This window comes from Mesoplodon mirus (assembly GCF_964341445.2).
Source record: "Mesoplodon mirus genome assembly, chromosome: 7".
NCBI classification, from domain to species: domain Eukaryota; kingdom Metazoa; phylum Chordata; class Mammalia; order Artiodactyla; family Ziphiidae; genus Mesoplodon; species Mesoplodon mirus.
This window is the reverse complement of record NC_138983.1, coordinates 5,661,224-5,687,726: the sequence shown is the minus strand read 5'-3', so window position 1 is coordinate 5,687,726 and position 26,503 is coordinate 5,661,224. Positions and strand designations below refer to the sequence as shown.

The following is a 26,503-nucleotide window of genomic DNA, read 5'->3' as shown; positions in this document are numbered from 1 at the left end:
TAGGAGCCCAGGCCCCAGACTGGCTAGGAGCCGCCTCTCACATTGGCTTTCCCCACATCTTGCAGCCTGTGGCATCAGGGGTCTGCAGCACCATGGCCCAGGCCCTGGGGGAGGACCTGGTGCAGCCTGGTGAGCAGGATGACTCCAGCTCTTTGGGGTCTGACTCAGAGCTGAGTGGGCCCGGCCCATATCGCCAGGCTGACCGCTATGGCTTCATTGGGGGCAGCTCAGCAGAGCCAGGGTAAGTAGGGAAGGGATGGGGTGGGGCGGTGGGGTGCTGGGAATAAGGGTGGGATCTGAGGGCTGAATTCTAGAGTGAGGTCCAACCTCGAGGGTCCTGGGCGGGTCTGGGGACTCAGCCAGTATCATCCCCTCTCGGGTTCCAGATGGAATCCTAAGGTTAGCAGGGCTGCGGGGGGTGGTCCCTGCATGTCTCTTTTACTCCCAGTCTCTGAGGGTTTCCACCCACCTCTGGGACCCAACATTCTTCCCCTTCTAATCTGGCCCGGGAATCCCAGATCCAGATCACAGAACCCACACTTCTTCCCCCATCAAGCCTCTGCATTCCCAATGTACAGACAGGAAGACAAGTCCAGAAACAGATAGGAGGGTCACACAGCAGATCAGAGAGAGAATCAAACTCACAACTCCTGGCTTCTAGTCCAGGACTCTGTCTACCGAACTTCCCTGATGACTTGTCTGTGTCCCTATCCTCGGGGACAATCAACAAGCCCCTCCCTCAACACACACCTACACACCCCCTTCAGTCTCTCCTGCTTCCACCCACATCGGAGCCACATCCTTTCCTGTCCCCATGACAACCACTGGCAACTCCTAGGTGACAGGTCCCCACCCCACCCCAGAGATCTCCAGGGCCAGGAGTTAGGCTCACCCAGGTAGCATGAAGGGTGGCAGATGTCGGCTCTGGGTAACAGCTGCCCAGCGCCTGGACACCTGTGCCATGTGTCCCCAGGCCAGGTCACCCTCCTGCAGACCTTATCCGCCAGCGGGAGATGAAGTGGGTGGAGATGACCTCACACTGGGAGAAAACCATGTCTCGGCGGTACAAGAAGGTGAGGGGGAGAGTGGTCCCACCCAGGCCTCTGTGGCTCAGCGCCCTTTGCCTCGGCCCATGCCCTGGCAAAATTCACCCCTCCCGTGTCCCAGTACCTCCTGCCTTTTCTCCCTGCTACCCAAGGTGGCTCTTGCCTGATGACAGGTTGTGCTTGGGGCCTGCTGACAGGAGCAGGGGAAGCTGGCTTGGCTGGCCTAACGGGGTCCCTTGGCCTCACCCACAGATAAAGATGCAGTGCCGGAAAGGCATCCCCTCGGCCCTGCGGGCCCGGTGCTGGCCCCTGTTGTGCGGGGCCCATGTGTGTCAGCAGAACAGCCGTGACACTTATCAGGTGAGGGAAATGGCAGGGGTCCCACCTCCCTTCCCTTGGCCCTTCACCACTCTGGGCCTTCACATCCACCTTTTTGTCCACCCATAGGAATTGGCTGAGGCCCCTGGGGACCCACAGTGGGTGGAGACCATCGGCAGGGACCTGCACCGCCAGTTCCCTCTGCATGAGATGTTTGTGTCACCCCAGGGTCACGGGTACGAGGCCAGTGATGCCCAGGGACCCCCAGCCCCACAACCCCCAGGTGCTTTGGCCTAGTCCCCCCCAGCCCCAGCTTTATATCTTTGCATCTCAGAGGACCCAGCAAGGCCCTTGGGGGGCTGAGGCCTGGGCAAGGGCCGCCAGAGGGTGGGGAAGGGATGCCCAGAGGACTGGCCCCTAATGGGGTCTTCTGGCACAGGCAGCAGGGGCTCCTCCAGGTACTCAAGGCCTACACCCTATATCGGCCGGAACAGGGCTACTGCCAGGCCCAGGGCCCTGTGGCTGCCGTGCTGCTCATGTATCTGCCCCCAGAGGTGAGTGCCCTCAACCCTGCTACGGGACCCAAGACCCTGACCCCCTAACCCCAGTGATCCATGACCCCCAACGCTGGTGACCTAGGGACTTAGCAATCCTGTGCCCTGGACCCATGACCCCTCCATCTCCAGGAACTCTGGCCTCAGGGACCTGGGATCCTTGACTTCTTCCCAAACCTGTCCTAGTGAGTGACCCAGGGCCTCATGACCACCAACCTCAGCGACCTTCAAACCCAACGACCTTGACTGCAGGAACATGGAACCCTGAGCCCTGACATTTGCCCCAATGATCTAGGAGTCTGGATGTTATTACCTTGACCTCATGACTTCTGATTCGAACCCTGTGACCATGATCCCTGACCCCAGTGACCCCAAGAACCCAAGACTTGAACTTTGGGACCCTCCCTAGCCTTGACCAGTGAGCCCCTACTCTGTGACCCTCAAATTCAACACCCTGAGCCCTGTGACTTCCAACTCCCTATGCCCCTTGGTAGGCCTCTATCTGGGCAACGGGAAGCATTTTGGTAAGACCTGCCCCTCCCCACCAGCCCCAGCACTGAGTCCAGGCTCCTGGCTCCAGAGTCACCCCAGATGGTGTCCAGACCCTCCCCTGCGCCCGTTTTTTCCCCTGCCCTGCGGTCCCCTCCGTGGTCTCCTCTGCGGTGGGCACTCAAGGCCTGTGCCCGCCCCCAGGAGGCCTTCTGGTGCCTGGTACAGATCTGCGAGGTTTACCTCCCTGGCTACTACGGGCCCCATATGGTGAGAGGCTGGGATGGGGCCAGAGGGCACAGGGGGAGGGGCTGGGCGGGGGGTGGGGAGGGGCCTGGGGACTGGGTGGGGACCTGGGGACCGGGAGTGGAGCTGCCTGATGGACGTGGCCACAGGAGGCTGTACGGCTGGACGCTGAGGTGTTCGCGGCCCTGCTGCGGCGGCTGCTCCCGCGTGTGCACAAGCACCTGCAGCAGGTGGGCGTCGGGCCCCTGCTCTACCTGCCCGAGTGGTTCCTGTGCCTCTTCGCCCGCTCCTTGCCCTTCCCCACGGTGCTGCGTGTCTGGGACGCTTTCCTTAGCGAGGGTGAGTGGGTGGCTGGCCAGGTGGGTGGGGGCAAGCGTGGGAACTGGGGCCGGGAGCCTCGGGTGCCTGGTGTGCAGAGGGGATGAGGGTGCCAGCTCTGCTCTGCCCACTGCCACTGCCAGTCCTGGCCTGGGGTCTGGGTGCTGGGGTGTGCTGAGGGTGACAGCGCCCTGTGGCTCTGAGGAAACGGCCCAGCCCTTGGCCACGGATCACCAATGTAATTAATGATAGCCCCCACCCCCAGCAGTGAGACCCCCACAGGGAGGGCACCATCTGCTTGGGGGAGGGCTGGAGGCGGGGGGCGCTTCCCCAAGGTAGATAGGGCAGGAGCTGCAGAGATCAGGGACTGGGTGGGCACGGTGGGGGCATGGCCGATGGAGCCCCACGGGCCCTTGGTGAGCGCTCTCGGAGGCCAGCGCTGCTCTGGAAGCCAGGGCCACTTGAGTAAGTGAGACCTACATTCTGGTGGAGGTGGGGATGGGAGGTGACGGTACTAAATTAACAAGATATTTATAGATTGTCATAAGTTCTGTGAAGAAAATAAAACAAAGGATGTGCCAGAGTATAGGGGGGTGGCAGGAGGAGAGTGCTATTTTTTTTTTTTTTTTTTTTTTCTTTTTGCGGTATGCGGGCCTCTCACTGTTGTGGCCTCTCCCGTTGCGGAGCACAGGCTCCGGACGCGCAGGCTCAGCGGCCATGGCTCACGGGCCCAGCCGCTCCGCGGCACGTGGGATCTTCCCGGACCGGGTCACGAACCCGTGTCCCCTGCATGGGCAGGCGGACTCTCAACCACTGCGCCACCAGGGAGGCCCGAGAGTGCTGTTTAAAGGTGCTCGCGGCTGCTCTATGGAAGAGGCAAACTTGCAGGGCCGGTGTGGAGGCGGAGAGGCCAGGCTACAGACGACTGACTTGGGGGTGCGGACGTGGGAGAGGTGCCAGGCCAAGAGCTGGGTGGTTGGACCAAAAAAATGGTAGAAATCAATCAGTACATCTATTGAGCACCTGCTGTATGCCCAGTTGGCTTCAGGCTGGCTTAGAGCTCTGGCCACGGGTGTCCAAGTTGCCGTCTACATGGCCTCCCCTGCAGACGCAGACCTCGAGGGTGGGGCAGAGCAGGGCCCCCCTCAGGGTGGCTGAGCTACCCTTGCCCTCTGCCTCAGGCTCCCTTTCATAACGGTGACACCGTTAGTAGTCGCTGCTGTCCCTTTACAAGTCACAGTTGTCACCAGACCTCACTGGTCCCCTGACTGCTGTTCTCAGAAGACCTGAGGCTACCAGGAAGGAATTCTGAGGCTCCAGGAACAGGCCCAAGGTCACACCCATGTGTGTGTGTGCGTGTGTGCGTGTTTGTGTGCACATGTGTCCTATGCTCTTGGCTTAGAGGTGAGGAGTTATGGCTAGAATCTTTCTAGAATCAGAAGGTCACAGGTCTGAGCTGGAAAGGCCTTCATGTCACCACCCAGCCCTTCCTTGGAGGGACGAGGAGCTGAGGCCCGGAATGAGAAGGCTTGGCTTGAGGCGTCCGGTAGCCCCTGGCTCCTGGCAGGCTGCTCTGCCCAGAAGTGTCTGTGGCCACTGAGACATGCTGGCCAGAGCTCTCAGATTGCCACCGTGCTCTCAGTCATTGGGTCCCGGCAGCAGAGCTGCAGGAGGGTGGAAGGAGTCTGGCTGAGGGCAGGTTCAGGTGCAGACTGAGGAAGCCCAGGGCTGGCCCCGCAACTGAGTGAGCCCCCGGCCTGCAGGTGTGAAGGTGCTGTTCCGCGTGGGGCTGACACTGGTACGCCTGGCACTGGGCACCACTGAACAGCGCCTGGCCTGCCCGGGGCTCCTGGAGACGCTCGGTGCCCTTCGAGCCATCCCGCCCACCCAGCTGCAGGAGGAGGTCTTCATGCCCCAGGTGGGTGCCCCTTGCCTGCCCTCTGCAATGGCCCAGCCCCCCTGCATAGTTGCGGAAACTGAGTCCCAGAGGGGGAAGTCAGAGTAAGAACCGGGGCTCAGTTCTTGTCCTCTGAGCAGCAGAGAATGTGGAAACCCCAGGCCTCAAGTGGCTTTCTGCGGCTCCTTTAGTCTCTGTCTGTCAGCCCCTCAGCCCTCAGCCACTTCCTGCGGCTGTGTCCTGCCCGCCCCACAGGGACCTCATCGCTTCCTGCCCTCCCCCAGGCCAGGCAGATTCAGTATCAACTTCTCCCCACAGGTGCACAGCGTGGCCCTGTCCGAACAGGACTTGCAGCGGGAGATCAAGGCCCAGCTGGCCCAGCTGCCCGCGTCAGCATCTGGGCCACCCCCGAGGCCGCAGGCCCGCCTGCCTGGGGCCCAAGCCATCTTTGAGGCCCAGCAGCTGGCAGGAACCCGGGGAGCCACCAGGCCCGAGGTGCCCCGCATCGTGGTGCAGCCCCCGGAGGAGCCCAGGCCGCCGCGGCGCAAGCCCCAGACCCGAGGCAAGACTTTCCATGGGCTGCTGACTCGGTCCAGGGCCCCCCATATCGAGAGCCCCGCCAGGTCCCATCGAGGCTCCACCTCCTCCCTGGACACCCGATTCTGAAGGTTCCACTTCTGAGGGTACCAGAGACTCAGGGTCCCCCAACCCCAATTGCCTGAACGGTGGATGCCAGCCTCAAAGTAGGCACCGCACTTCACAGCCGGGATGGATGCCTCAGCTTCTTTCCCGTGGACTGTGTCAGGGTCGAGGATGAAGGAAGGTGAGAGAGTGAGGTTCTGGGGACCCAGGCCCATCATCCGCCCATGGTGCTGTCCTGGTGCCTGGGCCCTTGCAAGCATCGAGCTGGCGCTGAAGGAGGGTGAGGTTAGGGGCACAGGCTAGGCTTAGGGGACCCCAAGGCTCCTGGGGAGGCCTGGAATAAAGTCTGAGCAGAAGCCCGTATGCAGTCAGATGGAACGCCTTCCAGCCTCAACCCCGGACCAGCGGCTCCTTCCCCTCCGGCCCTCACTCCCCTCACAGCCCCGCCCCTCCTAGCCCAGTCCCGGCTCCTCAGAGCTCACCGAGGCTGCCTATTGGCTGCTGGAAGGTCTTCACCAGCAACAGGAGCCAATGGTAGGCTGCAGCGCCCAGCCTCTTGGGGTCAGGGAAGGCTTCTGTACCTGGGGGAAGAGGGCTCCCCAAGTGGATGCTGGGCCCAGAAGTGGGACCCTGTCCCCTCTTCTGCTCCCTCTCCCTGCTGGTTCAGGATGCCCCCCAGGGCTGTGGGCACTCTTAAGCCAAGTCCGCCCCCCACCCATGGTCCTGGTCCTGTCCTCAGAGAGAGCCAGCTGAGAACAAAGGCCTAGTGTGCCTGGACGAAGGAGAAGGGGCCTGCCAGCCCTTGCCCCCTGCCTAAGCCCCAGCCGCACCCCCTGGGGACTGCCACCGTGGAAGCCCCTCCCACACTCGCTAATTGCCCCCGTGGGTGCCTGAGGTGCCTGGGACAGGAGCCGTCTCCAGGACAACGGGGCTGGTTCTGACGTAGGCTTCTGTCCCTGCAGGGCCCATTCCGGGTGCCCTGCCTCCCTGCTTCCTTGGGTGCCCTCCCTTGAAGGGGGGAGGGGGAGGGGGAGTACCCGGAGAAAGTGTCCGCAGTCCCGCTTAAATGGTGGAGTGGGATGTTTTTTGGCCGCGTTGTGCATCTTAGTTCCTTGACCAGGGATCCAACCTGAGCCCCCTGCAGTGGAAGCGCGGAGTCTTAACCACTGGGCCGCCAGGGAAGTCGCAGTGGTGGAGTGTTTGATCCATCCTTCTCAGTGGCTGAGCTGGAGTGTTGGCGCCCTCAGATCTAGTGACGGGGCCGCGGCTGCAGGAACACGCTCCGTCCACATATACTCTTGTGGCGCTGACTGTGTGACTGGCCAGGCCCTGGGTCCTGGGCAGACCATCCCACTCCCTGAAGGAGGGACTCACGGAGGTCCAGACCCAGAGCTGAAGTTTACCTGGGGGGAAACTAAGGCTCAGGAGGAGAGGCAACTGGGCCAAAGCTTTGCTGCCTAGGGCAGACCCAAGGGTCACCGCTACCCCCGCATCAAGAGCCATGAACCTGACACCCACCTCCCTCTGCCATCCTGGGGCTGCTCTCTCTCCCACTGCCCCAGTCTCGCCCCAGCCTGGGTTCTGAGTGTGGGCCAGGGGCTGGGCTCCTGTGAGTTAGAGCTTCCTGAGCCCTCCCTCCCCCCTCCCCCCTCCCCACCCCACTAGCGTACTTGGAGCTTACTAATGACACAGTCCCCTGCAGTTCACGGACCCTTTCTCAGACCCCCACACCCTCTCTCTGCAGGTGGCACTGAGAGCTTCTTTAGAGAAGGGTGAGATGGCCAGGCTGAGCGCCCAGCCCAGGATCACAGTGGGGGGCAGAGCCAGCTAGACCACGCCTTAGGCTTAGGGCAGGTGTCTCCTGGACTCTCCATGGGAGCAGGTAGGTGGGGGAACCTGCAGGGAGTTTATGGGATTTGCCCTACACTCCCTGCCCTCCGTACGCTCAGCTCTTCTGCTGGGAAGGTAGAGGAGCAGGAAAGCAGCAGCCTTGGCACCAGGGCTGCTGAGTCTGGAGGAGAGGCCACGTGGTAGTCGTTCCCCCTGGATATAGACCCTGGGGCAGGTGGCCTCCAGCAGGGGCCTCTCTAGCTGGGGCTGAGTCACTGCCTTGTCTACTGAGGGAAGCATTTTCTGGGCAGTCCTTCTGCAGGTCCCGTTATCAACCATCCATCTGGGAAGCCTGAGCCAAGGGGTCAGACCAAAAGAGGACCAGCTGCCTCCTTGTCGGGACGCTTTTTTACACACGCTGTTCCCACAGGGCTGCGCTAGCCCCCTATGGCTCCTGTGCACTAGTTGGGAAAAGATGCCCCTCCCCCAGGTACATGCATCCCTTGCAGGACAGAAGGGAAGTGACCACTCAGCAGGGTACCTTTGTGCAGTGAGCAACCTGCAGGGCCACACTCAGTGAACCTAGCAGCCCCGGCTCCCTACAAACCTGCCTGGAAAGGGGCTCAGAGAAGGCAAGGCACGCATCTGAGAGTACTCAGCCTGTGGGGACCAAAGCTGGGATGGCACCCAGCGATGTCCATCGGCCTGGGTCAGCCCAGGGGACAGGAGTGGGGGTCAAGCAAATAAGTGGAAGGGCAAATGGACCCCCGTGTGCGGGGCCATGGTCTCCATCTCGACTGCTACCCACCCCATAAGTCCCCCCATCCCCACACTGTCCGGAGGCCAGGCTTGGACTCCCTGCAAAGTCCCTGCATGGGAAAGGCCTTCTCACTCTCTCTGAACCTCAGTCTCCTCCTACAGATAATAGGATAATAACAGCTCCCACCCTAGTCCCAAGAGCACTCTACCTGTCTCATTTTTATGACGGTTATTGTTCAGTCAAGCTGGGCAGTCACCCAGGGATTGCCTCTCGTCACCCCACGCCTACCTGGCTCAGCTCAGCCTCAGGTGACCTCCAGGCTCTCCTGGCACAAACAGAGCAAGACTTCCCTGTCAGCCTGCTTGCCCCAAGTCCCAGGGCCCTGGGCTGAGCTGCAGTTGCCCAACCCTGATTTTCCTCCCTGCATCCACAAGGCAAACGCCATCACATCCGGTGCCCAGCCAGGGCAGTCTGGGAGTGGGCACACTGCTCTGTGTGCATGTATGCACACACTGGCAGAGGAAAGACCCCAGCCCTGCCGCTCACCAGCCGTGTGACCTTGGGCAAATCACATCATCTCTCTGAGCCTCCATTGCCTCATCTGCAAAAGGCAGAGACTCATAACTGCTACCCAACAGGGTTAAGTGAGATATGGCACATAAAGCCCTCTGTACAGTGCCTGGGACAAGTCAAAAAACGTTTGCTGGCACTGCTACCTTCTGCCAGGTGCCCCCTGTCCAGCCAAGCCTGGGCTAAAATATGCACTATAATCCCCATTTGAGGATGAGAAAACTGAGTCCACAGATGCTACACTGCTTGTGTTAAAAACAAGACAGCAGGGACTTCCCTGGAGGTCCAGTAAGACTCTGCGCTCCCAATGCAGGGGCCTGGGTTCAATCCCTGGCTGGGGAAATAGATTCCGAATGCATGCTGCAACTAAGAATCCACATGCTGCAACTAAAGATCCCACATGCCGCAACTGAACATCCCGCATGCCACAACTAAGGCAGTGCAGCCAACATAAATAAATAAGTAAAAAATTTTTTAAAGAGTTAAAAAAAAAAAGCAAAAAACAAGACAACAGGCCCAAGGTGGAGTTGCTGATGCTAAGCCCATGTCACCAAACGGAGCTAACTTGATTACAGTTTCAGCTCTCCTGGAAATTGTATCTTAAACCAGTCAATCAGGTATTGCCTGACCAGCACTAGCAAGTTCATCTGCCTGATAGATGCCTGCTGTTGCCTAAAAGAAAGTGATCTTGCAATAACCAACCCATTTTTTTTGCCTAAGTATAACTTCGTGTCTGCTCCCTTCTGCCTATAAAAGTCTTGCATTTTACACAACTTCTTGTAGCTCCTTTCTGTCTGCTAGACGGGATGCTGCCCGATTCATGAACCGCTGGATAAAGCCGATAAGATCTTTAAAATTTACCCTGTTGGATTTGGGGTTTTAATATTTGTTAAGTGTCAGATCTCATGCTCTCTGTGACATCCATGCCCCAACCCTGCTCCCTCCCATGGATCTCCCTGGAGCTGAGGCTACCTCCTCAGCAAGGGGATGGATCTTCTTGGGTGGCCGCACCTCATTCCAGGAGCCGGGGCTGGCCACAGGGAGGAGTGGAGTGTGCATCTGGTGCTGGGGAGCCCAGAGCAGCCCTGGAAAGCTGTGTGGGGAACGTGGGCTGGGCTGGGGGGCCCCAGGCACGTCACTTCTCCTCTCTGAGCCCCTCCACGGGTAGACAAGGTGGTTTCTCACAGGCTGCTCTGTGTACGGTTGTAGAAAGGGGCCAAAGCAGCCACCTTTGCCTCCACAAGTGCTGCGGGGCCGTCAGTACCCTCCCCCAGCCCAGGAGGCTCTAGGGAACAGTCGGGGGTGTCCCTGGAGAGAGGGTCTGAGTTTGCGGGGTGAGGTGGGAGAATTGCAGCAATAGCCTACGTGTGCTGGGCTCAGGATGCTGTGATAATCTTCACCGCAGTCCTATGAGATGGTAACTAGACCCATTTATTTAAGTCAGGAGGAGAGGGAGGTTCAGTCAGACCAGGAAGGGGAGGTGCCCAGGCCCCACAGCTGGATCTAGGATGGGAATCCACCTAGTGCGACAACACTTGCGAGGGTATGAATCTCTGGGTGTGTTTTTGGGGGTGAATATGTGGCTGTGATCCAGGTCTCTTGAGGTGTGCTTTTGTGGGTGTTTGGATGGGTGCACCTGGGGGTAAGGATGTGCGTTTTGGGGAGATTGTGGGTATAACTATGGATGTCCAGCTGACCTGGGTGTTGATGGGCAGGGCAGATCGTGTAGACAAGCCCCTTCCTTTGCTGTGCTCAGACCCACTGGAACTCCCAGCCTGGCCACCCTCTTCCCTCTTGGCCCCCAGCAGGGCAGAGAGTATCCCAGGGAACTGGGACTGCCCTTGTGGGGGGCGTCTTACCTAGTGGTCATTACTCTGGATGGTCTGGGAGAGATGAGGAGGGGACCCCGCAGATATACAGGGACCCCTGTTCAAGAAGGTCTTTCTGGGAGTGCTTGCTGCCATACAGCACAGTGCTCCTTGGCAGACAGCTGCGGCCCAGGGTGCTGGGGAGCTCAGGACTCCATCCAAGGTCAGGGCTCCAGACTGTGTGCTCCAGCCGCTCTCCTGGCCACCCCAGCCCTGAGGGCGAGCCCTGGTACCAGTCTCTGCCGGCTCCAGCTTTCCCCTCCCCCTCTACCCTCTTTCCCTCTCTCTTCCATTATGGGTCTCTCTCTATTTATCCCCCTCTGTCCTCTGTCTTTTCTTTACCGCGGCCCCTAAGTCTGTGACCCTCTCTGACGATCGCTACCCGTTAGAACCTGGCCCTCTGTTCGACTTACTGTGTCTCCTGTCTGTCCCTCTGCCTGTCCCTCTGTTTGTCTCCCCCTGGCACCCCGGCGCCTTGCCTCTGGCAGGGTCGGGCCCGCCCACCCCAGGACCCCAGGTTCAGGATGGGTGGCAGAGGTTTTGCCGGGTCCCCCGGCTGGAGGACGGTGGGGCCGGGCCACTTCGCCCCGCGCCGCCCCGCCTGGCACTGGGCATGCCCCGGGCGCTTCTATATAAAGCGGCGCCGCCTCGGCCGGGCGCTGTGCCGCCGCCGCCGAGTCACGCCGGGTCCGCGCCGCCCGCCGAGCCCGTCAGAGCCCCGCCGAGCCGCTGCCGCCCGCCAGGTACCCCGGCTGCTGCCCGCGTCCCGGGGAGAGCCAGGGAGGGGGCTGCGGGGCAGGGGCCGCGGGGACGGGACCTTGAGCGTCCGCGCCCCTCAGCGGGACCCGCGACACCGCCTGCTCACCCCTCCCAGAAGCGCGCGCATACACGCGCGGGGACCCGGCGCGCCCCCCGCTGGAAGGGCTGAGAGCCAGGACCCCCGGGCCCTGCCCCGCGCAGCTTGGGATGTGTGAGCTCGGGGTGCGGGCCCCATGGGGTCCGGGCGTCAGAAATCCCTCTGCTTCCTTGGGGTGGGGGTGGGGCAGCCTTGGACACCTCCTGGCTGGGACAGGAGAGCGGCGCGGTCGCGGCCACCTCTCTGCCCCAGAGTCTTAGGGGCTGGGCTCTGCGCTAGAGATCCGGCCGCCCTGACTCCCTCCTCTGTCTCTCTCTGTCAGTCTCTTCCATCAGTGTCTCAGCCTCTCCACCTGTGAGATGGTGAGTCTCCTCTGGTCCCTCCCCACCAAAGCCCAAGACCCTAATCAGAGGGAGGGCCCGGAGGGCGGCATCGGGCACGTAAAAGCCTAGCTCTGGGGCTGCCTGTGCGGACAGACCCGTGACCAGCTGCGCACACACCCCTTGACCGCCCACTCTGTGTGCCATGGGACAAGCAGCTGCCGTGTGCCAGGCACTGCCTCTCTCCCCCATCAGCTCTGGGAGGCGGGCACTCTTGGTCCCCTTTGGCATTCATTCAACCTGCAACTTATTATTACCATGCGCCCTGCCCCATTCTAAGTTTGGGAACATAGCAGTGAACCCATTCTGGGCTCTTAGGGGACTCAGCTCCTAAGAAAGGGCACCAAACCTCAGAATTTGGCACCGGCGAACCGGGATTCCAGGCCAGGTCTGAGGCCCAGAACTCTGCCCTCCCGGCTGCCTGCAGTTTGCTGTCTCGCAATGACCACGGTGATTCTCTAGGTCCAAGCTTCATCAGCACCCCGGGGGGGGGGGGACAGGGCAGGCACCAGGCACCCACAAGTCCCAAAGAAACCTCACGACTTGTCCAAGGAGGCCCAGCCTGTCTCCCGGAGGACAGGCCCACACCTGTGTCTGCACGTGTGTTCACAGTGAGATTCTGAGCAGCCTCATTTGGGAGTCAGCCAGCCTCAGAGAGGGGCAGGGTGTAAGATTTCATCTAAAGTGAGCATTTCCATGACTCAGAACATCTGAAAAGAAGGGCACCAGCTTCTTCCTTACTAATGCCTGGCCCAGGACTGGGCGTATGGTAGATTCTCCAGCCTACTTGGAGATGACCGTGGACCAGCTTCACCCACATATTTAGGTCTCAGCAGAACTCCACGATGGTACACGGGTCACTGAGGCCAGAGAGAAGAGAGCAGCCCAAGAGTGACTGCTTGGTTCATTCGTTCACTTATTCTTCAGTCATCAAACTTTGAGCAGCTACAGTGTGCCAGGGGCTGTTTTAGGTCCCAGGGCTGCCTCGATAAACAAAACCGGCAAAATACCTCTGCCCCTCTGAACCAAGCTGGGGCAGACCTGGGCGTGGGATGAGGGGGCAGTGGTCCAGCCAGCAGCGCATTGCTTTCTGCGCCCACCCGCTGGGGCACCGCACATACAGTTTACAAAGCACTCCCACTTACATGTTCCTGGTGACAGGCCTTCGTCCTCCAACCCAACCCGTCCTCTTTTGTTGCTAGGACAGTGTCTGCCCAAGGTTAGGAGAGTGGGGGACTTATACCCTTGGGTGACTTAATATGCCCCTTGCCCACCCTGCCCAAGACCCACCACTTCTGCCTCCCCCAGCTGTCCCTGGATCCGCTGGGTCCTGAGTGTGACTCCCCACTGGGCTCCAAGGACCTGGAAGAAGAGGAGGGCCCATGGGGTGGGGGCTCTGGCCTGCCACCCCCAGGCTGCTTCCATGGTTCCTGGCGCCATGACGTGGCCCTGGACTGCAAGGGCTCCCCCGAGGGGGCGGAGGCCCGGGCCTGGACCGTCTACTACTACAGTCTCCTACAGAGCTGTCTGCAGCAAGCTGGCCTTCCGGAGACCCAAGACCGCAGCCAGGTGCCCCGCACAGGTGCCCGAGGGCTCCATGGAGGGGGGCACCCCTGGGGGGAGAGGGCACCCCTAGGAGGAGGGAGGCACCCTCAGCCCAGCCTGCTTCCCATCTCTGTCAAGGTCGGCCCCTTCCCCTAGGCTCTGGCTTGGTCTGAAGCCAGGGAGACAAGGCCAGTCAACCTCCGGAAGACAGGCATTTCAAAGGGCATCTGGCACCAGTAAAGTCAGAGATCAAGGCTTCCCTCCCACCCCCAGAAAATCCAGCCCTGGGATTTGCAATCCATGTTCTGTGGAGCCAAAGCTTCTACAGAAGTGTCTTGGGAGCTGCTGTGGAGGCAGCTAGCAGCTGGGACCCAGGACTCCTCCTCTGCTTTATCTGTTTTATGTATCAGGCAGCCACAAAAGATTTTGTGTGGACAGAGGGCTTACAGCTAGAGTGCGTGAACGTCACAGACTGGGCCCCATTGTACAGACTGGGAAACTGAGGTGCAGAGACTCCTCCCCCCACCACACAGGGACCAAGGGTCACACAGAAAGTCAGTGGCAGAGCTCAGGCTAGAACCCACGTCTCCAGTCACCCAGCCTCCAGTGCCTTCTGGGCCAGCTGCAGAGGGAAGGGAGCTAGCCTCAGAGGGCAAGGTGGGCAGGCAGCTTCCCCTTTGCTCTCCAGCTTCCTCTGTCCCCTTTACTTTTCTCGTCTGATACCCAGGAAGGGCCTGGGGGTCCAAGGGTGAGGACAGGGCTATGGGGGTGGGGAAAGGTGGGCGGAAAGAGAGCAAGGGGAGCCCCTGGTGAGCTTGGCAATGTTCTCTTCCTCAAGGCTGTCCTGGGGCGGAGGTGACCTTGTGCGTTCTGGGATCCCCCAGCACCTTTCTGTCTCTGCTGCTGGAGGGTGGGGTCCAGAGCCCGGGTGAGTGTGTGCCCAAGTTCCCCCACCCCCTCCTACAGAAAGGGCAGCCCTGCCCTGGCCCGGCCACATCCCAAAATACCCGCTAACCCTGGCAACTGCCTGCATTCCACCGGGCCAGCTGCCCTACTCCGAGTGGGGGTGGTTCTGGGAGCAGCTGCCCCCGACTACCCAGGGGCCCAGGTTGGAGGTGGAGGGCGTGGGGGCATTAAGCCTTCCCTGGCCAGCAACCCTCCTCCCTCTGCCCACAGGAAACATGCTCCTTTGCCTGTCCCCTGCTTGGCTGACAAAGGTGCCAGCGCCAGGGCAGCCGGGCGAGGCAGCCCTGCTTGTCTCCAAGGCCGTGAGCTTCCACCCGGGGGGCCTGACATTCCTGGACGATTTTGTCCCCCCTCGCCGCGCCACCTACTTCCTGGCGGGCCTGGGGCTGGGGCCTGGCCGGGGTCGAGAGGCAGCTGAGCTCGCTCGCGACCTGACCTGCCCCACAGGAGCCTCAGCCGAGCTGGCCCAGCTGCTGGAGGACCGGCTGCTGACGAGGCGATTGCTAGCTCGGCAGGGTGACGTGGCTGTACCAGCTACCCTGGCTTTCACCTACAAGCCGCCGGCACTGCTGAGGGGAGGGGATGCCAGCCCGAGACTACGGCTGGTGGAGCTGAATGGCAAAGAGGGCCAGGAGACACTGGTGAAGGAGGAAGTAGGGGCTTTTCTGCACTCTGAGGCCCTGGGTGATGCCCTGCAGGTAACAGGCTCTGCCCCCGAGGTTGTGCAGAGGCCAGCAGGAGGGGACCCGTGGAGGGTTACCGGGTCCTGCTGGGAAGCAGTCCCCAACTTTGAGCCCTACCACTGCCCCATCTCTGTGGTAATCCCCTGCCTTCTTACCTCAGTTTACTCATTAGCTCCTGTGGTATGAGCGCCCCACCCTGCAGGTACGTGGGGTGGTGAGGAGGCCCCCTTTCCCTGCCTGTTGCAGGTAGCCGTGAAGCTCAGTGGCTGGCGCTGGAGGGGGCGGCAGGTGATGCGTCTGTATCCCCGAGCTGAGCTGGGCCCAGTGGTGGACACAGTGTTGGCACTGCTGGAGAAACTGGAGGAGGAGGAGAGTGTCCTTGTGGAGGCTGTATGCCCACCTGCCCGGCTGCCCCTCCCAGGTGAGAGCCACCTGTGCCAGCCAGAGGTGGAACTCGGCTCGGCCTCCTGGCTGCTCTGTGCTCAGGCCTCACCGTCCTCCCCCAGGCAGCCCCCCGCCTGGCCCTGAGCTGGCTCTGCGTATCTGTGCTGTGGTCTGTCGGACACAGGGTGACAAGCCCCTGCTAAGCAAGGTGAGCATGGCTCAGGTTCAGGTCATGCCCCTGCTGCCACACCCCAGCCCAGTTCCACTGAGTTGATGAGGGCCCCTGGCAGAGAGAGGACAAAATCTTGGGGTGCGGGGGCGGAGGATTTTGGTTGCCTCTGGGAGGACTCCGTCGGACACTTTCCCTCTTCTCCAACCTGTGCTCCTGTGCTCCTCCCACATCCGGAGCCCTACCTGGTACCCCATGCTGGGTACCAGGGCCCAGGGCTGAAACCTCTTCCCAGAGAGCTCTTCCCCACAGAAGAGGCTGACCCAGGGTCCCTGACAAACCTCCGGACCTGGAGCCCTTTAGGAGGGAGGCTTAGGGACCCTCCTAGGTACACAGCTCTTGGCCAAGCTGAGAGGGAGAGACTCAACCTTGCCCTCAGGGAGCTCTAGGGCTAAGCCCACCAGGGTGAAACAGGCTCCCAGGGCTGTAGGGACTAGGAACAAGCATGCTTAGAGCCCTTAGGGAGCAGAGACCCCAGCTGGGCCTGGTCCCCCAGGGGGACCAGATGAGCAGTGGCAGGGAAGGTGGTTTGTGCAGTGTAAGTCACATTGGAGGACAGGACTTGAATGTCCAGTTAGGGGTGTGGCCTGGATCGTGACATAGCGGAAGGTGTGCTGGGGCCGGGGATAGTCCCGGGCGGACTCCTCCTGGACCAGCCCCCTGAGCCGCACCTTGCCCAGGTGGTGTGCAGCGTGGGCCGTGGGGACCAGCCTCTGCGGCATCAGAGCTCCTTGCCACGGACGCTGGAGGCGGCGCTGGCCCAGTGCGGCCTGGGTGAGGCCTCGCAGGTGGCAGTCGTGCGGCAGCGCGTCAAGGCGGCGGCCGAGGCCGCGCTAGCCGCCGTGCTGACCCTGGAGGCCGGCCTGAGCGCTGAGCAGCGCGGCGGGCGCCAGGTCCGCACTGACTTCCTCGGTGAGTGCGGGCCGCCCGGGACGGGGACGGGAGGAGGGGGGGCCCGAGGCCCGAAGGCGGCCCGCACTGAGCCCGCGCCCCGTGCCCGGCCCAGGGGTGGACTTCGCCCTGACGGTGGCCGGCCGCGCGCTGACCCCCGTGGCCCTGGAGCTGAACGGAGGCCTGTGTCTGGAGGCGTGCGGCGCGCTCGAAGGGCTGTGGGCCGCGCCGCGCTCGGGGCTGGCGGACGAGGAGGCGGCGGCCGCGCCGCTGGTGGAGACGATGCTGCGGCGCTCGGCGCGCTACCTCATGGAGGGAAAACAGCTGCTGCTGCTCGGCGCGGGCGGTTTCAGCAAGAAGTTCGTGTGGGAGGCGGCGCGCGACTACGGGATCAAGGTGGGCGGGGTGGGGCGGGGTGGGGCGGGGCGGGGCTCAAAGTTCCTGCCTGAGTGGTGGAGGCAGGGCCCGGAGCGGGGCCAGGGGCGGGGTTGGCCTTGGGGCGGGGTCTGAGCGCGGCGATCTGGCCGGGGGCCTGGAGCCCAAGCATAGGGGTGGGGCCTGTCGCCCCGTCCGGGTTAGGAGTCTCAACTTTTCCCCGCCCCTAGCTGAACTTTGTCCCTGCTAGGAGTAAAAGGCCACTAGGGACACCAGACCAGCAGTCCCAAGCCCTAACCCTGGTGGTTTCCCTACAAACCCTGGCCAGACTGATCCTGCCAGTGGGAAAGAGTCCACCAGCCCTCTCTGCCACCCCTCCCATCTAGATGACACCCCCTCCTCCTGCAGCCACCTTTCCCCTGGCTAAACCTTACTGAGCTCCCAGCTTAAGCACTGCCTCCTCTAGGTTGCCTTCCCTACCCTCTTGGCTGGATTAGGTGTCCCACCTCTGTACCTTCTACTTAGTCATCAGCAACTATGTTTTGAGCGTGTGGCACTGGTGAAGCTGTCTCCCCTGAGAGCCAGGACCATGTTCTAGGCCCCATCCTATTGCCCAGCGCCCAGCACAAGCTGATCTCCGTGTGTTGCCGCCCTGTGGTTTCTGCAGCTGCACCTGGTGGAGTCGGACCCCAACCACTTTGCGTCCCAGCTGGTGCAGACCTTCATCCACTTCAATATAACAGACCACCAGAACGATGAGGAGAACGCACGGGAGCTGCTGGAGCTGCTGCGGGCACGCGGCCTGCAGCTAGACGGCTGCTTTTCCTACTGGGATGACTGCCTGGTGCTCACGGCCTTGCTCTGCCAGAAGCTGGGTCTGCCCTGCAACCCGCCAGCCGCCATGCACGTGGCTAAGCAGAAGAGCCGCACCCAGCTGCACCTGCTGTACCGCCGTGGCCCGCCCTGGCCCGCACCCTCCCTCTATGCTGTGCCCTGCTGCCCACTGGAGAGCGAGGCCGACGTGGACAGCGCTGTCCGCCAGGTGCCCCTGCCAGGCGTCATGAAGCTGGAGTTTGGGGCGGGCGCAGTGGGTGTACGGCTGGTGGAGAACGCATCGCAGTGCCATGAGCACTTTTCCCGGATCGCCCGAGACCTGCAGGACGAGGCCGACTACCCCGGCATCGGGCTGGGCTGGGGCAATGCCATGCTGCTGATGGAGTTCATCGAGGGCACCGAACACGACGTGGATCTGGTGTTGTTTGGGGGGAGACTGCTGGCTGCCTTCGTCTCCGACAATGGCCCCACACGGCTGCCTGGCTTCACTGAGACAGCGGCCTGCATGCCCACTGGGCTGGCACCGGAGCAGGAGGCGCAGCTGGTACAGGCAGCCTTCCGCTGTTGCCTGGGCTGCGGGCTGCTGGATGGGGTCTTCAACGTGGAGCTCAAGCTGACTAGGGCTGGTCCGCGGCTCATCGAGATCAACCCCCGCATGGGTGGCTTCTACCTGCGAGACTGGATCCTGGAGCTTTATGGTGTGGACCTGCTGCTCGCCGCTACTATGGTGGCCTGTGGCCTGCGGCCTGCCTTGCCTGCCCACCCACGCGCCCGTGGCCACCTGGTGGGTGTCATGTGCCTGGTGTCCCAGCACCTGCAGGCGCTGAGTTCCACCGCCAGCCGCGAGACCCTGCAGGCTCTTCACGACCAGGGCCTGCTGCGTCTCAATCTGCTGGAGGACACCCTGGTGCCTGGAGAATACGAGGAGCCCTACTGCAGTGTGGCCTGTGCTGGGTCCAGCCCGGCCGAGGCCCGTCTCCGCCTGTTGGGCCTCTGCCAGGGCCTGGGCATCGATGGGCCCCACTACCCCGTTGCCTACTTCTTGTCCCACTTCAAATAGTGCTGGGGCCAGAGGGCGGGGGCAAAGTGCTGGAGGGGACGCGGTGGTGCCCTCTGCTCCCTGGTGCTCTCCCTGCTTCTCTTCCCATGGCCCTGCCCCAACCGTTGGAGAGGTCTGGTCCTCTCCAAGGCCCCAGGTCTGTTCCAGAGCGGCAGGGCTATTTTGACACCACGGCTTCCTGGACTTGAGGGGCCACAAAAGAAGTAGCTGGTGGGCTGCTTGCCCTCCCGAAGGCCCCAGTCCAGCCCATAGCTTCCCAAGACTCTAGTCATGGAGAAGCAACAGAAGTTGCACACACACACACACACACACACACACACACCCTGCCCCCAGGTTAGTTCGAGTGGGCCCAAACCCAGCCCATCCTTCCCACCCCTCCACGTCTGTCTCTTCCTGCTGCCTACAGGAGAGAACCTGGCCTCCGGCTTTGGACAAATCCCAAGAAAACCTGAGACTAAATCCCTCGTCCTCCTACTCTCACCCCCTCATTTAACATATTCTAGATAGTTCTGGAGCCTGCTGACAATGTTTGGCAGCGCCCCACCTGCCTCATTTGGCCTGAGCAGTAGAAGCAGGTGAGCTGGGGTCAGCAGTAACCATCTCCCCTCCAGGCAGACACTATTGCCCCATTCTACAGAAAAGGAAACAGGCTCAGAGAGGAAAGGCCACTGCCTCGATGTCATACCACAGTGGATGAAGAGTCGAGGGACAAGATGCAAGGTCCAGGTTTCTGCTTTTACTAAGTTGTACCTGCCCACTCAGCTTCCAGGCCCCACTCACCTCCTGTATGTGGCCCTGAGACATGTGAACACCCCTCCTGTGCACTATGCACCTTATCCACCAAGCTTTGGTGCTTTGGCCTCAGGCACACCTCACTTGCGTTGGCAGAGGAGACTCTACACTCCCTTCCTCATTCAGGGGAGGCTGCTTTAAGAACTCTGCCTCTGTGCTGCACAGGAGCTGTGGGCAGCTCCATAAGCGTTCCTCTCCAAATAAAGTCTTATGGACTAGTGAAACGTCCAGAGTCTGGGATAGGTTCTTGCGACTTGGCCAACACTTCTCAAGCCCAGGTAGACAGGGGACGGGGAAGGGCGAGGGAGAGGTAGTTAGGGGATATCCATAGCGTCTAGAGCTAAGAATAAACCGCCACACTGACCAGGCCTCTGGGTTGACCTTTGGAGAGGGGCCTGCCGGGGGCACCTCCACCAGGACCCAAACCCGAGGGTGGAATTACAACGAGGGCCACACCCAACCAGATAACCCTCCTCCAGCCTGGAGACCCTGAATTCTGTCCATTTGAGCTCATATCTAGCCTCCCCTGTCCAACTGGAATGCACACCCAGACAGCTTCCAAAAATCAGAACTCATCCAAGGCCTGGTCTGGCCCAGTTCACACTCTCAGAGTCCCATCCAACAAGAATCCATCCCCAAATCTAAACTCACGGACTAGGTTTGGTGTGTTCATTATTGTAGTGTCACCGAACACAAGTCCGTGTGTCCGACGCACAGCACAAGCCCATAATTACGGGTGGATCAGTGAGACCCAAACCCTTTCCGACAGGAATCTGGCAACAAAGCCCAGCAGTGAGCTGAGCACGGAGCAGTAAATGCTGACTTGAGGGTCCTCGAGCGGGAGGCACGTTAGAGACCGTGATGCAGCAGCCGGCTCCCTCTCAGAGGCGAACAGAGAGATATACTCGACCGGCCTTTCGCCACCACCCAGACAACCTGGCAGCGTAGGGCTCCAACAGGGCTGGAAATTGCATTTACACTTACACCTGCATGCACTTCGACTCTGCCCCGTCCAAAGTCAAAGTCGCCCCAGAACCAAAATACTCGGCTTCCAGGAGGCCCTTGTCCTGTGCCGCCCCGGAGGAAGCTGTGCTGGGAAGACTGAGGGGCCCGCGGAAGAAGGTTCGGCGGGCTTTAGCACCCCGGCACTCAGGAACTACCATTCCCGAGATGCCTTGTGACGGACGCCAAATTTTCTTGCCGCCAGCTCGCGGGAGGGGCAGCCTCTTGCGTCATCGGCGCGCGAGGCCGCCGTCGCGGAGTGATGACGTAAGGCCCGGGTCAGCCTGTCAGTCAGAGCGCTGCTAGGTAAGCGCCTGGGGGCCCTCGGGGCCGGCGCAGGCATGGCGGCGGTGTTTGACCTGGACCTGGAGACGGAGGAAGGCAGCGAGGGCGAGGGCGAGCCAGAGTTAAGCCCCGCGGTGAGTGGTCCGCCCGGGCGCGGCTCGATCCCGGCTCGATCCCATCATCCAGGCGGTGGGATCGCTCGTGCGCCCGCCCCCCCCCCCCGCCCCCAGAGTGGGCTCTTCTCCTGCAGACCCCGGTCTGTCCAAGATCCCAGCCACTATTAGGCTCTGACCCTACCTTCACCCCCACCTGTCTTGCAGGCCCCCAGCCCTTCCCCTGCGTCTCCCTTTCCTGCCCTCGCCTCTCCTCCCCAGTCCTGGTCCATCGCCTGCCAGCTCCCATTCCTCACCCTCTCCACGCCTGGGCCAAGCAGTCCAGCTTGGGGGGAGGGAGCCTGGCACCTCCCTTGGCTCTTACCCCTCGGTTTCTCACAGGACGTGTGTCCCCTTGCCGAGTTGAGGGCGGCTGGCCTGGAGTGAGTGAGGGTCGTGTTGGGGGAGGAGGGAATGGGCTGGGGAAGGGCACCTGAGGAGCACTGGAGCTTAAGCCCGTTAACTTCTTGTGTCCACAGGCCTGTGGGACACTATGAAGAGGTGGAGCTGACTGAGAGCAGTGTGAACCCGGGCCCTGAGCGCATCGGGCCCCACTGCTTCGAGCTGCTGCGCGTGCTGGGCAAGGGGAACTATGGCAAGGTACTGGCCCTCCTCCTTCCTCACTGGCCTCACAGGCTTAGTCTTGCTGCACCAAAGGGTCTCAAAACAAATTAGACTTATAGAGACTTCTGTGGGGATCCAGTGCTTCCAATGCTGGGGGCGGGGATTCGATCCCTGGTCCGGGAACTAAGATCACACGTGCCGGCAGCCAAAAAGTTAAAAGAAAAAAAAGTTTGACTTGTAAATCCTCTTAGAATCGGACTTGAAATCTTTACCGCCCCACTCTTGGGTGGGCCTCTTGGTCCCAGTGCCAGAGCTTCAGGGTAGGGCTTTTTGAAGATAGGATATGGAGAGGGAGGTTGATCCTGTCTCCCCTGTCCTGCAGGTGTTCCAGGTGCGAAAGGTGCAGGGCACCAATGTGGGCAGAATATATGCCATGAAAGTCCTGAGGAAGGTGAGTCATTCATTCAGCCGACAGAGCCTCACCCAGTGGCTGCCATTCCCAATGTACTACAGCGGCCTTTGGGAGACAGCAGTGAACGTGGTGGAGGAGATGGTCTCTATCTTGGGCACTTGCTTGTTTACTGTCAGTAGCAATTATATTGTTTTGCAGTATATTCTCAACCATGGGCAGTATTGCCTCCCAGGCAACGTCTGGCAATGTTGGCAATGTCGGTGTACATTTCTGAGTCATGACTAGAGAGGGGCTGCCACAGGCATCCAGTGGGTCGAGCCCAGGGATTCTGCTAAAGGTCTTACAATGCAAAAGACAGCCCCCCACAGCAAAGAATTATCTGCCCCAAATGTCATGAGTGCGGAGGTTGAGAAACATGGCACTACTAGAATAAACCAGTCCCTGGAAAGGATGGTTGCTGATAGCTGCAGAATTATGGAGAAATACAATGGGGTGATAGAGAATGGCTGAAGGGTAATGGCTGGAGGGACTGAGGGAGTCCTGGGGGCCCAGCTTCTAACCGATCCCTGCCTCTGCAGGCCAAAATTGTGCGCAACGCCAAGGACACGGCACACACGCGGGCTGAGCGGAACATTCTAGAGTCAGTGAAGCACCCCTTCATTGTGGAACTGGCCTATGCCTTCCAGACTGGTGGCAAACTCTACCTCATCCTGGAGTGCCTCAGTGGTATGAGTGCGGGCCCATCGGGGCGTGGGCAAGGCCAGGGAACCAGCACAGGGAGCTCTGGGGGGAGCTGGGAGAGACGTGGTATGTAGAATGGCCAGGGGGGCCCCACCTCATCCATCCCTCTGTCCGTTCATTCATTCATCCATTCATTCATTCATTCATTCATTCAGCAAACGTCTGTCCAGTGCCTCTTGTATCCCTCACCGGTGTTGGGGGTGGATGGGAATGGTGGGAGTTTGTATAGATGTCCAGAGGGTTGTTTTGTCCATTTCTAGTAGCCCTTCACGTCCTGGTCCTCTCTCCTGTGTGCCCTGCATCCAGTCAGATCCCAATCCAGAAGGTTCATTCTCTGCAGTGTCCTCTATCCTCTCTACTCTCTTGGGCGGAGGGGAGGCGTCACAGTTGTTTCTTAACTGGCCTCAAAGCCTCCAGCTCACCCTCTTCCTAGTGTCTCCTCCACCAACTTCCAGGGTCATCGTCTCAGAGCACGGGATTGCCCCCAACACTCCTACTCAGAATTCCATGGCTCCCTGCAACTGCCCGGATCAAGCCTGGCCTCCTTGGCCTGGTGTCCCCTGCTCGCCATGAAGCGATCCGGGCCTGCTTTTCCTACTGACCCCATCTGTCCCGATGAGCCCTGGGAGCTTCATTTCCTGCGCTCCATCTCTGCACCCCCTTTAAGTCTCACCGCCGCCAGGGACTTTCTCTGTCCCCTCACGCTGGGGTTAACTGTGTCCTCCTGTCTCCTCTGTGAGGTTTTTGGTGGGCTCTCAGGGCCGCTGCCCCAGTCTGGCACTGGAGCAGCTGTGTGCGTGTCTGTCTCCCCCGTAGACTGAGCGTCCTGCGGGCAGTGGCTGGGGCTCTTCATCTCTGTCCCCAGCTTCACCCAGCACAGGGCCAGGCACCGAGTAGGCGTCGGTAGACGTTTGCTGAATTGAATTGAGTCCCCACGGCAGCTCTGGGAGGCAGGTAGGGCGGGAATTACGAGCCCCACTCTCCCCAAGAAGAAACCAAGGCTCGGCGAGCAGAGGACCTTGGTCCCAGCACACAGCTGCTGACATGTTTGTGTCGCAGGCGGCGAGCTCTTCACACATCTGGAGCGAGAGGGCATCTTTCTGGAAGACACGGCCTGGTGGGTGTTACCTCCAGCCTCTCTCCTGAGGGGGTCCAGGGACCCCTCCCCACCAGGGCCTGGCTGCACACCCCCACCTTGCCTCCACCCTGTCCTGTCTCTGCAGTTTCTACCTGTCAGAGATCACACTGGCCCTGGGCCATCTCCACTCCCAAGGCATCATCTACCGGGATCTCAAACCTGAGAACATCATGCTCAACAGCCAGGGTGCGCATGTGTGGGGAGGGCTGAGCCCTGTGGGGTGGCCTGGGGTCCTGACCGACCCGCCCTAACATTCTTCCTCAGGTCACATCAAACTGACGGACTTCGGCCTCTGCAAGGAGTCGATTCACGAGGGTGCCGTCACCCACACCTTCTGCGGCACCATCGAGTACATGTAAGCGGCAGCCGGCTGGGCCCAGGGGTCGGGAGGACAGCCAGGCAGGGCTCGGCCTGACTGATGGTTCCACCTGGCCCCCAGGGCCCCTGAGATTCTGGTGCGCAGTGGCCACAACCGGGCGGTGGACTGGTGGAGCTTGGGGGCCCTGATGTACGACATGCTCACTGGATCGGCAAGTCCAGCCTCCTCGGGAGGGTGGGTGTGGGGGCGGGAGGAGGGCCCCCTCCCGGGGCGGGGGCGGGCCCAGTGGGAGGCCCGCAAGGCTCCTCTCATCCTCTGCCTTCTCCAGCCACCCTTCACTGCAGAGAACCGGAAGAAAACCATGGACAAGATCATCAGAGGGAAGCTGGAGCTGCCCCCCTACCTCACCCCAGATGCCCGGGACCTCGTCAAAAAGGTGGGCTCCCTCTTGCCCTTGGTCCGGCCCCCGTCTCTTCTCCCAGGCCCTGCATGGGCTCCTGAGTCTCCCTGGGCCAGGGTTGCTGGAGCTCCCCACTCCCCTTCCCCCACCTGTGCGACATGCCTTTGGGATGAGGAGCCCTGGCTGTGAGGTGTGAGATGTCAGCTCTGACGCAGACCGGCTGCCGACCTTGGACAGACCCCTAGTCGAGTCCTAATCAGCGAGCCTGCACCATGCACTAGCTGCTCTCCTCAAAAAGTCCATCACTGGGGACCACAGTGGGAGGCTAGGCACCCCGTCCAGGTTGTGAGCTGGATCCCCACAAATGTGCCCTGGGGTGATGCCAGCAAAGGCTTTGTGGAGAAGGGGCCATGGGACCAACCCTTGGAAATCCTGAGGGTGTCAGTAGGTGGAGACCACACTCCAGGGCCCCCACCGCAAGCCACGACCCCTTTCTCACCTTTCCCCACCCCCTGGGGCCACTCGGAAACAATCGGTACCTCTGCCCGAGACCCTCACCCCCTGCCCTTGTCCTGCAGTTTCTGAAGCGGAATCCCAGCCAACGTATCGGGGGTGGCCCCGGGGACGCTGCTGATGTTCAGGTGGGTCTGGGCCCATTACGAGGGGGCAGGGCTGAGCCCCCAAGGGTGTCTGGGTACAGGGGGCAGGGCCCTAGAGCAGAGGGTGTTTCTGAGGGAGCCACGGAGGGTGAAATGTTGGCACGTTTGGGGGCACTCTGCCCACAGAGGCACCCCTTCTTCCGGCACGTTAATTGGGATGACCTCCTGGCCCGCCGCGTGGACCCCCCTTACCGGCCCTCCCTGGTGAGTGGAGGTCCCACTGGCCTGGGGGAGGGTGGAGGCCCCTGTCCTGGACACCCCTGACTCTCCCCCCGGGGTGCCCACAGCAGTCGGAGGAGGACGTGAGCCAGTTTGACTCCCACTTCACGAGGCAGACGCCGGTGGACAGTCCAGATGACACGGCCCTCAGTGAGAGCGCCAACCAGGCCTTCCTGGTGAGGTCTGGGGGCCTGAGGGTTACGGGGACACGGGCAGGGGTGTGGCCAAGGAGTGGTGGACCCTGAGCATCGCCTGGCCCCGCCTCTGCCCCCTAGGGCTTCACGTACGTGGCGCCCTCCGTCCTGGACAGCATCAAGGAGGGCTTCTCCTTCCAGCCCAAGCTGCGCTCCCCCAGGCGCCTCAACAGCAGCCCCAGGACCCCCATCAGGTACCGCGGGGCGGGGGCCGTTCTAGCTTTGGCTCTGCCGTCAACCCCAGGGCTGCCTTGGCCGTCTCGGAACCAGCCTCAGCCTCTGTTTCTCCGTCTACCATGGGGACTTCTATGGCAGGGGCCGCCTGGGTGGGCACTTGACTGCATCCTGGCCCCGTGCCAGTAAATGCTGACTCTGCCTCGGTTTCCTCTGCAGCCCCCTGAAGTTCTCACCCTTTGAGGGATTCCGGCCCAGCCCCGGCCCACCGGAGCCCCTGGAGCCCCCGCTACCCCCTCTCCTGCTGCCGCCGCGGCCGCCGCGGCCACCACCGCCGCCCTCGAGCACTGCCCCCCTCCCCATCCGACCCCCCTCAGGGACCAAGAAGTCCAAGAAAGGCCGTGGGCGCCCCGGGCGCTAAGAGGGTGGGTGGAGATGAGGGCAGTGGGACCCCGGGCCAGTTCCAGAGACCTAGGGCTGTGCCTAGGGGTACAGGAGCGAGTGTGCGTGAGTGTGTCTCTGCTGGGGGTGGCCGTACCCCTGAATCATGAACACGAAGGACTGCAGACCAAGGCTGCCAGTCGAGGGGGGCTGCCCCCCTCACCTCCCGCAGTTGAACTGTGCCCTTGGATTATTAAAGTATTCAATCATGGCACTGACCTGGCTTCTCCTTTGGACTTCTGGGGCAGGGGCGGGTGGGGTCGTGCCGGG

The 26,503-nt window shown here is 61.3% G+C and overlaps 3 protein-coding genes across 6 annotated transcripts; all 3 read left to right on the top strand.

Moving 5' to 3' along the window:
- The first annotated feature begins 69 nt into the window (after window positions 1-69).
- TBC1D10C (TBC1 domain family member 10C) lies at window positions 70-6,254 on the top strand. Of its 4 annotated transcripts, none has more exons than XM_082629718.1 (9): window positions 70-241; window positions 974-1,073; window positions 1,299-1,406; window positions 1,494-1,600; window positions 1,804-1,918; window positions 2,612-2,677; window positions 2,803-2,992; window positions 4,735-4,889; window positions 5,187-6,254. In XM_082629718.1, the coding sequence occupies exons 1-9, from the start codon at window positions 93-95 to the stop codon at window positions 5,532-5,534; spliced, it is 1,338 nt and encodes a 445-aa protein (XP_082485844.1). In that variant the 5' UTR covers window positions 70-92; the 3' UTR covers window positions 5,535-6,254. The 4 variants fall into 4 exon arrangements, with proteins under 4 accessions (XP_082485844.1, XP_082485842.1, XP_082485841.1 ...); XM_082629716.1 differs by having other exon boundaries at window positions 81-241; window positions 1,808-1,918; window positions 2,467-2,677; XM_082629715.1 differs by having other exon boundaries at window positions 81-241; window positions 1,494-1,647; window positions 2,467-2,677.
- Window positions 6,255-14,495: 8,241 nt separating this feature from the next.
- CARNS1 (carnosine synthase 1) lies at window positions 14,496-19,681 on the top strand. Its single transcript, XM_082628778.1, has 6 exons — window positions 14,496-14,983; window positions 15,215-15,389; window positions 15,475-15,560; window positions 16,262-16,493; window positions 16,588-16,868; window positions 17,515-19,681. Exons 1-6 carry the CDS (start codon window positions 14,501-14,503, stop codon window positions 18,739-18,741), a joined length of 2,484 nt encoding a protein of 827 aa, XP_082484904.1. The 5' UTR covers window positions 14,496-14,500; the 3' UTR covers window positions 18,742-19,681.
- Window positions 19,682-20,798: 1,117 nt separating this feature from the next.
- Window positions 20,799-26,447, top strand: RPS6KB2 (ribosomal protein S6 kinase B2). Its single transcript, XM_082626640.1, has 15 exons — window positions 20,799-20,954; window positions 21,315-21,355; window positions 21,452-21,572; window positions 21,919-21,987; window positions 22,527-22,674; window positions 23,749-23,806; window positions 23,913-24,013; window positions 24,092-24,182; window positions 24,267-24,357; window positions 24,475-24,582; window positions 25,125-25,187; window positions 25,332-25,409; window positions 25,493-25,600; window positions 25,700-25,812; window positions 26,012-26,447. Exons 1-15 carry the CDS (start codon window positions 20,877-20,879, stop codon window positions 26,211-26,213), a joined length of 1,470 nt encoding a protein of 489 aa, XP_082482766.1. The 5' UTR covers window positions 20,799-20,876; the 3' UTR covers window positions 26,214-26,447.
- Window positions 26,448-26,503: the final 56 nt, after the last annotated feature.

Bases quoted from the DNA above. Each gene is read 5' to 3' on its own strand.
- TBC1D10C (XM_082629715.1), top strand. From the start codon at position 93: ATGGCCCAGGCCCTGGGGGAGGACCTGGTGCAGCCTGGTGAGCAGGAT. The intron at 1,648-1,803 runs GTGCTTTGGCCT...CTTCTGGCACAG, and splicing joins CCCAGCCCCACAACCCCCAG to GCAGCAGGGGCTCCTCCAGG. The intron at 2,678-2,802 runs GTGAGAGGCTGG...ACGTGGCCACAG, and splicing joins GCTACTACGGGCCCCATATG to GAGGCTGTACGGCTGGACGC.
- RPS6KB2 (XM_082626640.1), top strand. From the start codon at position 20,877: ATGGCGGCGGTGTTTGACCTGGACCTGGAGACGGAGGAAGGCAGCGAG. The intron at 23,807-23,912 runs GTGGGTGTTACC...CTGTCTCTGCAG, and splicing joins TTTCTGGAAGACACGGCCTG to TTTCTACCTGTCAGAGATCA. The intron at 24,583-25,124 runs GTGGGCTCCCTC...CTTGTCCTGCAG, and splicing joins CCCGGGACCTCGTCAAAAAG to TTTCTGAAGCGGAATCCCAG.
- CARNS1 (XM_082628778.1), top strand. From the start codon at position 14,501: ATGCTCCTTTGCCTGTCCCCTGCTTGGCTGACAAAGGTGCCAGCGCCA. The intron at 15,561-16,261 runs GTGAGCATGGCT...CACCTTGCCCAG, and splicing joins ACAAGCCCCTGCTAAGCAAG to GTGGTGTGCAGCGTGGGCCG. The intron at 16,869-17,514 runs GTGGGCGGGGTG...TGGTTTCTGCAG, and splicing joins CGCGCGACTACGGGATCAAG to CTGCACCTGGTGGAGTCGGA.